This window comes from Oncorhynchus mykiss, chromosome 15 (assembly GCF_013265735.2).
Source record: "Oncorhynchus mykiss isolate Arlee chromosome 15, USDA_OmykA_1.1, whole genome shotgun sequence".
Lineage (NCBI taxonomy): Eukaryota > Metazoa > Chordata > Actinopteri > Salmoniformes > Salmonidae > Oncorhynchus > Oncorhynchus mykiss.
In genome coordinates this window covers 14,394,674-14,406,212 of record NC_048579.1, presented here as the reverse complement: position 1 = coordinate 14,406,212, position 11,539 = coordinate 14,394,674, and the positions used below count along the sequence as shown (strand labels likewise).

Genomic DNA, 11,539 nt, shown 5'->3' with positions numbered 1-11,539 from the left:
TTCGGAGTTGCTTCACCTGATGAAGGGATGTTGTTTTTCAGCTAACAGTGAACGAACTTTCACTTTTTTAGTGGTGTCCTTTTTCTCTCCAGCCCATGAGCAGAGTTGGATGTGAGTAAACACTACAATGTTTCACGCGGCTGTTTGTGCTCCTCTCGTGATGGGCTGACAGAGACAGAGAGACCAAACCAAATGGATTATCTTTCCTCCAAACTCCACCGGTCACCTGTAGAGTAACTAACGGGCCGGTATGATAGTGTCTAACGTTAGTCTGAGCTGCGGCGTGAGCTGCCCATGGGGAGTCAGTGACGGTAAGACGGTGGTCACGCAGGGAGGAGGCTCAGGTTCTCTGAGTCCTACGGGACATCTCGTGGTGGCAGTGTGTCTGGGGTTCATAGGTACATTCGGTTTCCTCAACAACCTCCTGGTGTTAACGTTATTCTGCCGGTACCATACGCTGCGCTCGCCCATCAACGTCCTGCTGTTGAGTGTGTGTGTTTCGGACCTGCTGGTCTGCGTGCTCGGGACACCGTTCAGCTTCGCTGCTGCTACGCAGGGCAGGTGGCTGATCGGTAGGGCGGGATGCGTCTGGTATGGCTTCATCAACTCCTGTTTGGGTGAGTAGCCTAGTGTGGGTGTGTGTGTCATATTTATCGACTAAACTTAGCCTACCACAACCCCAAACCCTAACCTTAACCAATTGAAATAATTTCCTTTTGCCAACAAACGCAGCTCAGCTGAAAGTATTCACTAAATGTGTTTGATATCAGTTTGCAAACAATGTAATTCAATGGAGTTAATAAAGCCGCATACAAATGTGGTCTTTTTTTTCTCTTTCTTGAGTAAGGCAGCTCCAAAATGCAGGTGTTTCAGGTAGCTCAGTGCTTTCTGTGGTGGGAAATACGGGTTTGTAGGGGTTGGTAATGTTCTCTAGTTGCGCTGTGATTGGCTCACTGTTCTGTCACTCTTGGGGACACTTAGTCACTGCCAAATGTAAGGGTAGAGCTCGCAAATTCAAGCCTCATGGGTGCTGCCATAGAGTTACATTAGAAGTGCCCATCCAAGAAAGCTCAAGGTCATTGGCCACAGTTGAAAATAACGTCAAACCACGTTATATCTACAGTAGCTTTGATTGGACTGATCATGTCAACATCATACTTTAAAAATCTTACTTTGTAAGCTAGCAGTCATCATCATGAATCAAGTCGACAATCTACTGGCAAATCCTTTTTAATCCTTGTCATATGAAGAGAAATAATGAAGAGAAATTGTAGATAAAATGTATCTGTGCTCATCGGCCATTGGACATAAACATTAAAAAACAAGATGGAAATCGCAAATTCAACAATGAGTGGTTTGTAAGGAATTAGTGGCTAACTACAAGCGTTGCAAAGCAATCACTAGCCTGCTATTCAGTGGAGTGGTCCCGAGTCTGGGTTTAAGGGTCTCTTTTCCAAGCTTAAAATGATAAACATTCAACATTGGCCATGCTGTCAATCCAATATGACTTCTGCCGCGCTCAAAATAATTGGAAACACAGGACTTGAAAATCTGACTTCAGTAAGTTCAAGACAACTGGGAACTCAGAATTTTTTTTGAAAGGTCATCCAACGCAGAATCGGAAGTTGGGAACTAGGCCTTTCTTTAGAGCTTGACCTGAAGATCACTGATGTCATCATGATTCGACCTTGTTTTTTTACGAGTTCCCAGTTGTTTTGAATACACTATAAATCCAGAGAATGCCAGACTTTTATAACAAAGTTTGATGACACAATTTGTCCACGAAAGACCGTCACACCACCTTCCTGTTCAAGTGAGCACACCACAACAAGGTGAGTCCAGAAATGTCTTGTATACTGCTGAAAAATAATGTAATATGCCGGGGAGATATGTACACTGTAGCTAAGAAATTAATACTAAGTGTATGTTATGTTGTGGGCCCCTGAGTGGCGCAGCGGTCTGAGGCATTGCATCTCAGTGCTTGAGGCGTCACTACAGACACCCTGGTTCAAATCCAGGTTGTTTCACAACCAACTGTGATTGGGAGTCCCATAGGACGGCACACAATTGGCCTAGCGTTGTCCCGGTTTAGCCGGTGTAGACCATCATTGTAAATAACAATTTGTTCTTAACTGACTTGCCTGGTTAAATAAAAATAAATAGTAAGTTGTTAGTAGCCAGTAGTAGTTCCTCACCCTAATAATTTGGTCCCTTTCCCCCTCTTAATTTTGCCTACTGTTCTGACTTGGTGGTGCACATGTAGCCCATAGCCTGTTTTAGAGAAATGTAATCATTGAATATTGTAAGAGCTTTCCATGTCTGCTTATATTCCCCCTTTATTTATTCTACGGTTCTGACTTGGTGTACAGGGAGAATACTGTAAGAACGGCCCATGTTCTGAATTCTGTCGCAGCACATTTCAAAAGTGCTGAACAAGTAGTTATATTGATTACGTCCTAGCTCGTTCATTAATGTCTTAATCAAAATAATGGATGGCTTCTTATCCAGTTGTTATCCCCTTATGCCGTAGTTTGTACATCTCAAATTCCAGTAGAAACCACATTTGTTTAAGCAAGTCAGCCATGTTTTTTTTAAAGGCAGTAAATGAGGCTGAATGAACTGTTTCGCTGCCAAACAAAGCTCAGCTGATAGCCAGGTGTAGCAGTGGTAAGGTGTTGGGACTGCTGTTGGGACTCTGCTGTTGGGACAGCTTTATGTAGGCCCTAACAGCTTGTGGGCAGTTAATGTATTGTTGTGTTGTGGCTTTTCTGGCATGCATCTACACATTTTTTGTTGTTGTTGCCCCACCAAGATTTACATGCTAAAATCGCCACTGCCAGGTCTAATGTTTTAATGTTCAGCAGAGCTGCATCACAACTTTTGTCGGGATCTTGAGTTAGATTTTCTCAATGAACTTCAATAGTAGCCTAAAGTGATTAAACATACAAATAATTAATGTTGGGGTTTAAATCTCCCTCTTATTCTCCAGACTCTTGTGCGTGTGTTCCAGGTATCGTGTCTCTGATCTCCCTGGCAGTGCTGTCCTATGAGCGTTGCTGTACCATGCTGTGTCGGATGCAGGCGGATGGTACTGACTTCGGTACAGCGGTGGCCGGAGTGTGTTTCTCCTGGGTATGCGCCCTGGCCTGGACACTGCCCCCGCTGCTGGGCTGGAGCAGCTATGGCCCTGAGGGACCAGGTGCGTGCGAGTGTGTGTGTGTGTGTGTGTGTGTGTGTGTGTGTGTGTGTGTGTGTGTGTGTGTGTGTGTGTGTGTGTGTGTGTGTGTGTGTGTGTGTGTGTGTGTGTGTGTGTGTGTGTGAGAGAGTGAAGGTGCAATAAGAAGTCTTCCATTTAAAGAAAATCTGTTGGCATATGGAACTACAGTATTTATTACCTAGTAACAGTATTCATAGTAACAGTAACAGTATTTATTACCTAGTAACAGTATTCATAGTAAACGTATTCATAGTAACAGTAACAGTATTTATTACCTAGTAACAGTATTCATAGTAAACGTATTCATAGTAACAGTAACAGTATTTATTACCTAGTAACAGTATTCATAGTAAACGTATTCATAGTAACAGTAACAGTATTTATTACCTAGTAACAGTATTCATAGTAAACGTATTCATAGTAACAGTAACAGTATTTATTACCTAGTAACAGTATTCATAGTAAACGTATTCATAGTAACAGTAACAGTATTTATTACCTAGTAACAGTATTCATAGTAACAGTAACAGTATTTATTACCTAGTAACAGTATTCATAGTAAACGTATTCATAGTAACAGTAACAGTATTTATTACCTAGTAACAGTATTCATAGTAAACGTATTCATAGTAACAGTAACAGTATTTATTACCTAGTAACAGTATTCATAGTAAACGTATTCATAGTAACAGTAACAGTATTTATTACCTAGTAACAGTATTCATAGTAACAGTAACAGTATTTATTACCTAGTAACAGTATTCATAGTAAACGTATTCATAGTAACAGTAACAGTATTTATTACCTAGTAACAGTATTCATAGTAAACGTATTCATAGTAACAGTAACAGTATTTATTACCTAGTAACAGTATTCATAGTAACAGTAACAGTATTTATTACCTAGTAACAGTATTCATAGTAAACGTATTCATAGTAACAGTAACAGTATTTATTACCTAGTAACAGTATTCATAGTAAACGTATTCATAGTAACAGTAACCGTATTTATTACCTAGTAACAGTATTCATAGTAAACGTATTCATAGTAACAGTAACAGTATTTATAGTTACAGTCTTCATAGTAACAGTATTCATAGTAGCAGTAACATTGTTCATAGTAAAAGTATTTATAGTTAAAGTATTCATAGTAACAGTATTCATAGCAACAGTAACAGTCTTCATAGTAACAGTATTCATAGTAGCAGTAACATTGTTCATAGTAAAAGTATTTATAGTTAAAGTATTCATAGTAACAGTATTCATAGCAACAGTAACAGTATTCATAGCAACAGTATTCATAGTAACAGTAATAGTATTCATAGTAACAGTATGCATAGTAACAGAAACAGTATTCATAGTAACAGTATCCATAGTAACACAAACAGTATTCATAGTAACATAAACAGTATTCATAGTAACAGAAACAGTATTCATAGTAACAGTAGTCATAGTAAGAGTATTCATAGTAACATTAACAGTATTCATAGTAATATTAACAGTATTCATAGTAACAGTAACAATATTCATAGTAACAGAAACAGTATTCATAGTAACAGTACTCATAGTAACAGTAACAGCATTCATAGTAACAGTATTTAGAGTAACAGTATTCATAGTAACAGTATTCATAGTAACATAAACAGTATTCATAGTAACAGAAACAGTATTCATAGTAACAGTAGTCATAGTAAGAGTATTCATAGTAACATTAACAGTATTCATAGTAATATTAACAGTATTCATAGTAACAGTAACAATATTCATAGTAACAGAAACAGTATTCATAGTAACAGTACTCATAGTAACAGTAACAGCATTCATAGTAACAGTATTTATAGTAACAGTATTCATAGTAACAGTATTCATAGTAACAGCAACCGTGTTCATAGTAACAGTATTCATATTGACAGTGTGTATTGTTGTACTGTGTTCTAGGAACCACCTGTTCAGTGGACTGGAGGACCCAGACACCCAACAACATCTCCTACATCGTCTGTCTGTTCACCTTCTGTCTGTTACTGCCTTTCTCTGTCATAATGTACAGCTACGGCAAGCTGCTCAGCGCTATCAAACAGGTAACTAACCCCCGACCTCTGACCTATTCTAACACTTCACTCAGTTTACAGTTTAGAGAGTTGAGTTTAGAGCTAAGTGCCTGGGGTTTGTGTAACTGTGGCACCATCACCTGCTGAACATATACTCTCCATGTACATGTCAAATCCTCACCCCACTACTATTTTGACACACACTTCTCTCCTTATCTTTTCACCAAAAATGTTATTTCCCCATGCTTATAAAACGAGTTTAGAGCTTAGAGAGTTAAGAGATGTGACAGTTTAGTTGAAAAAAAACCCATCTAGCCGTCTGAGCGTTTAGCTTGGATACCATCACCCACTGTGGACTTAATGATGATATTTCAGGTTCTGAATCACTACAGACAGTACAGATGCTTCTCAGTCCAGGACTTTTATTATCTTCATCACCACCACATGTAGTAATCACACAGACATCATCTTCTTTTACATTAGGAATGGAACTTGTGGTTCTGATATGGAGGACCAAAGCTGCCATAATTACAATTAAATGAATAAATCACATGCACACGTAATTAGATAAATAAATACATGGATGAATGATTGCACACAAAAATAGATAAATACACATTTTAAAAAATTATCCCACTTTCTTTAATTTTATTCATTTCTATTATTTCTTTATTTATGTATTTTTCCTCCAGTATAAAGGGGTGATCAAGCAAACGTATGTGGGTGGTATCTAACACACCACTGGTTGATCAATGCCATGGCGTGATGATCGATTACATTTGCCTCTACATTTGCCTCTTAGTCTATGTGTGTGTGTGTGTGTGTGTGTGTGTGTGTGTGTGTGTGTGTGTGTGTCTTCCCTCCAGGTGAGCAATGTGAGCACGGCGGTAACCCGTCGTCGTGAGCAACGTGTGCTGGTGATGGTGGTAACCATGGTAACGTGTTACCTGTTGTGTTGGCTGCCGTACGGTGTAGCGGCCCTGCTGTCGACCTTTGGCCCTCGCAACCTTTTGACCCCTGAGGTCACCATAGTCCCCTCTCTGCTGGCCAAGACATCTACAGTCATCAACCCTGTTATATACATCTATATGAACAGACAGGTACACACACACACACACACACACACACACCCTGAACTCCTGTGTGGCGTTGTCAGTCTTCAGTTCCTCCCAGCCGTGTCCATGGTGACAGTTAGTTGAGAGGAGCTGAAGACTTAAAAGGCTGCGCGGACTGCCACAGAGAGCGTGTGTGTTGTCTGTAAAATAACCTGCAACCTGTGCCTGTGTTTTGAAAGCATCCCCGCGACCAAAGACAACGTGCCCTATCGCACGCACCCATTCACATCAATGTAGAGATGCAGATCAGCAGATACTACATCCCAACACAACCACCACATAATGTTGTCTCAGTGTTGAGGTCGGATTTGTCCTGGGTAAAATGTAGTAGACTACAAGTATATGTGTGGAACTGGAAAGTATGCTCAGTACACTATGTTCATTCACCCTGCTTGTATGCTGTGCGTGTTAGTTTATGTACTGTGTATGTGTCTTTGTGTGGCCGTGTGTGGGGGGGGGTTGAGAGAGCGAGAGCGAGAAAGCTGTGGGTGTGTACTTGGATGATACAATAATGCTAGATTGGATTTGATTTGAAAATTCTCCCGTCCCTTGATACTTAACATTAGCATAATATAATCATTTGCACCGATCCAAACACACTCTGTGATGTGCTCTGACTCTTTGATTTGACCCTCGGATCAGTTCTCAATGCAGCAATCAATGTGTGATTACTAGTGTGCATTTCTGTGTTCATGCGATGTTGGTGTGCGTGTGTTTCTCTCTCCCCCTCTCTCCATCTTTCCATGTCTTTCTCTCTCTCTCTCTCCCTCTCTCACCCTCTCTCACCCTCTCTCCATCTCTACCTCTCTCTCCATCTCTTCCTCTCTCTCTCTCTCTCTCCATCTCTCCATCTCTCCCTCTCTCCATCTCTCTCTCTCTCTCCCTCTCTCTCTGTCTCTCTCTCTCTCTCTCTCTCTCTCTCTCACCCTCTCACTCCATGTCTCTCTCTCTCTCTCTCTCTCTCAATTCAATTCAATTCAATTCAAGGGCTTTATTGGCATGGGAAACATGTGTTAACATTGCCAAAGCAAGTGAGGTAGACAACATACAAAGTGAATATATAAAGTGAAAAACAACAAAAATTAACAGTAAACATTACACATACAGAGGTTTCAAAACAGTAAAGACATTACAAATGTCATATTATATATATATACAGTGTTTTAACGATGTACAAATGGTTAAAGGACACAAGATAAAATAAATAAGCATAAATATGGGTTGTATTTACAATGGTGTGTGTTCTTCACTGGTTGCCCTTTTCTCGTGGCAACAGGTCACAAATCTTGCTGCTGTGATGGCACACTGTGGAATTTCACCCAGTAGATATGGGAGTTTTTCAAATTTGGATTTGTTTTCGAATTCTTTGTGGATCTGTGTAATCTGAGGGAAATATGTCTCTCTAATATGGTCATACATTGGGCAGGAGGTTAGGAAGTGCAGCTCAGTTTCCACCTAATTTTGTGGGCAGTGAGCACATAGCCTGTCTTCTCTTGAGAGCCATGTCTGCCTATGGTGGCCTTTCTCAATAGCAAGGCTATGCTCACTGAGTCTGTACATAGTCAAAGCTTTCCTTAATTTTGGGTCAGTCACAGTGGTCAGGTATTCTGCCGCTGTGTACTCTCTGTTTAGGGCCAAATAGCATTCTAGTTTGCTCTGTTTTTTTGTTAATTCTTTCCAATGTGTCAAGTAATTATCTTTTTGTTTTCTCATGATTTGGTTGGGTCTAATTGTGCTGTTGTCCTGGGGCTCTGTAGGGTGTGTTTGTGTTTGTGAACAGAGCCCCAGGACCAGCTTCTCTCTCTCTCTCTCTCTCTCTCTCTCTCTCTCTCTCTCTCTCTCTCTCTCTCTCTCTCTCTCTCTCTCTCTCTTTCTCAGTATAGTGTTGCACAATGAAATCTCCAATGAAAACTAATATAGACAGAGAGTGTGGCAGTGATGATATGAGCAGGCATATGACAGGCCCTGACTTATGGGACCCAATCATATTACATTTGACTGATGGCCCTTTGAGATCTAGAATATTCTGACCAGACAACAACACACACAGGACACACAGAATAGGACTGGCCACCCCTCATAGCCTGATTCCTCTCTAGGTTTCTTCCAATGTTTTGGACTTTCTAGGAAGTTTTTCTAGCCAGCGTGCTTCTACACCTGCATTGCTTGCTGTTTGGGGTTTTAGGCTGGGTTTCTGTACAGCACTTTGAGATATCAGCTGATGTAAGAAGGGCTATATAAATACATTTGATTTGATTTGATAAAGGCTGAATAATTGCAGATAAAGATGTGAAGACTGTTTAGTGGCTGAAACACAGCTGACTGCATTGATGCGGTGTGTGTGTGTGTGTGTGTGTGTGTGTGTGTGTGTGTGTGTGTGTGTGTGTGTGTGTGTGTGTGTGTGTGTGTAGTTCTACAGGTGTTTCAAGGCTTTGCTAAGATGTTCTACTCCTGACCGAAGCTCCAGTTTGAAGGCGTCGTCACCGGCGACCAAAACTCTCGGGACCGTTCGCAATGGAAACGGACACGGCGTGCCGGTTGTTTTGGCGTCAGTAGGCCCTCCCACTCCGACTGACTCTGCCAACAGTTCCTTAGTGGTAGCGGATAACCTGCCACCGTCACCTCCCAAAATCCCTCCCCCGGTCCAAACCACGCCCCCTCTCCAAATCACTCCCCCGGTCCAAACCACGCCCCCTCTCCAAATCCCTCCCCCGGTCCAAACCACGCCCACTGCCACTCCCAAACCAAGACTGACCCTCGTAGCTCACTACAATGGATAAAGAGAGAAAGGCTTTGTGTTCCCACGACATGATGTACGTTAAGAGTAAGAAGGAGATATGTCATGGTAAGATGGAGGTCTCTCTGAGTAGTAGTCATTTGAAGCTGTGCAGTAGGTGGTTTTGTTCTTATCAATGTGAATGATCAGATCTGTTAGAGGTGAGGATAAAGTCCCCAGGAGTCACACACACACACACACACACACACACACACACACACACACACACACACACACACACACACACACACACACACTGGCATGCATATACACAGTAACCAGTGGAATTATTTGTAAATGAATTGTTGATTAGATCAATGATGGTGAAAATGTTTATTTTGAGCACAAAATTATTTCTCTGATGGCTCAGGTCAGGAACATTGTTCCAGGGTAAGCTGATCCTAGATCTGTGGCGATGAGCAACTTCAACCTGAAGTAGTCTCTCTAGACAGATGGGTTGCCTCCCACAATGTACCAATGTTCAAGCTTAACATGCCTGTTTGTATACAACATCAGTTTGACATAGAGGAAAGGGCCATTCGGCTTTCTTACAAATCTAATCAAATCAAATTGTATTTGTCACATGCACTGAATACAACAGGTGTAAACCTTACAGTGAAATGCTTACTTACAAGCCCTTAACCAACAATGCAGTTTTGACACCGCCTGGTATAGAGGTCCTGGGTGGCCACAGTCACTGCCTTATCCGCTTGTTGCCATACTGTAAACATCCCCCAGACACAAAATGGTAGCTAGCAAAATGGAGTTCAGGGAGTTTTTTTTAATGCGGGCATTTTGCAAGGGGCTAGTTTGCATCAACTACCTTCACTAAAACCACTGCAAATGTTTTGCTTTCGAATCGGGACGTTCTGGCATGTCTGCCTCGTGATTTGTTGGGAGAGTTGTCTGTCTGAAGAGGACCGCCCCCGGATAGTTTTCCTTTTTTTAATTTTCTTGAGGTTTACCAAGAGAATCCGTCATTAATCCCAGTGCTGTTGCTGCCCTTTGTCTGAGATTTCCGAGATTAAACCTGAACGTGAAGGATTAGCATGTTAGCATTTGGTTTCGAGAGTAAGCATGCTAGCAACAAGACAAGCATTAGCGCATTAGCCTGTTTGTATTGGGCTTGAATGGAGAATTAGTATGCCAGCAATGAAACAAGCGTGAGTCTGTTTGTATTAGATTTGAATGGAGACATAGCATGCTAGCAATGACAAAAATAACTATTTGCTTTGGGTTTGAATGAATGATTAGCATGCTAGGGGTAGACCTTACAGTCAGAGATGGGGAATCAGCACACCAGCACCTGAGAGGATTTAATTAAAAAACACATTAGCTATGTCACAACAACAAATTACACCAAGCTACAAAAATAGGGCAAGCTTGTTCTTTTATTCACTATTAGCTACATTAATTAATAGTATGTTTTAGCTATGCAGGAACATTTCAGAGAGACTGTTTTTTGGCAGAGAACATATTATTTGATTAGGTTTTTGATTATGTTTTGTTGCCTGAAGAGCAGGATATTCTGTGCATTTAGTTGATATAAGGATTATTGATGGGTTCTCTGACCCTGTTTCCATGCTTCGTACAGAAGCACTGATTGAAGATTTGATACACAAGGGGATTTGATACAGTGTGTTAAGCATTTCATAATAAGATAATTTGAAGTAACATTTTGTGCAATTATAAATGTTTATATATACTGTATATATATATATATATATCCCAGAGAGAAGAAGATAAGTCTGTCTGTACAGCCTCTTACAGAGGATTGGAGAAGGGAAGAGAAGCGGGGAGAGGAGAAGGGAAGAGAAGCAGGGAGAGGAGAAGGGAAGAGAAGAGACGAGACAAAGGAGAATAGAAGAGAGGCGAATAGAAAAGGAGAGGAGAGGAGAGACAAGGACATGTTCTCGCTCCCTATCACCCCTCATCTCTTTCAAATATATTCCTCTCCACTCTTTCTTTCTGCTTCCTCTCTTATTTGAATTCACAGCTGTCAGATTAAACCATGCATTATTAACTGAGTTACAGTTTAGGGAAGAGAATACATGAAATGCCCCATCGGGGCATAAAGGAGATAATGTAGTAGATACTATAGTAGATAATATAGTACATAATATAGTAGATAATAAAGTAGATAATAAAGTAGATAATATAGTAGATAATAAAGTACCTACTATAGTACATAATACTGTATAATAGATAAGATAGTAGATACTATAGTAGATAATATAGTACATAATATAGTAGATAATAAAGTAGATAATATAGTAGATACTATAGTAGATAATAAAGTAGATACTATAGTACATAATACTGTATAATAGATAAGATAGTAGATAATACAGTAGATGCTATAGTAGATAATATAGTAGATAATA

At 40.5% G+C, this 11,539-nt stretch overlaps 1 protein-coding gene across 1 annotated transcript; it reads left to right on the top strand.

The window, feature by feature from the left end:
- LOC110490924 (pinopsin-like) lies at positions 1-11,329 on the top strand. Its single transcript, XM_036943808.1, has 5 exons — positions 1-617; positions 3,011-3,199; positions 5,155-5,294; positions 6,131-6,364; positions 8,791-11,329. Exons 1-5 carry the CDS (start codon positions 251-253, stop codon positions 9,157-9,159), a joined length of 1,299 nt encoding a protein of 432 aa, XP_036799703.1. The 5' UTR covers positions 1-250; the 3' UTR covers positions 9,160-11,329.
- The last annotated feature ends 210 nt before the right edge of the window (positions 11,330-11,539 follow it).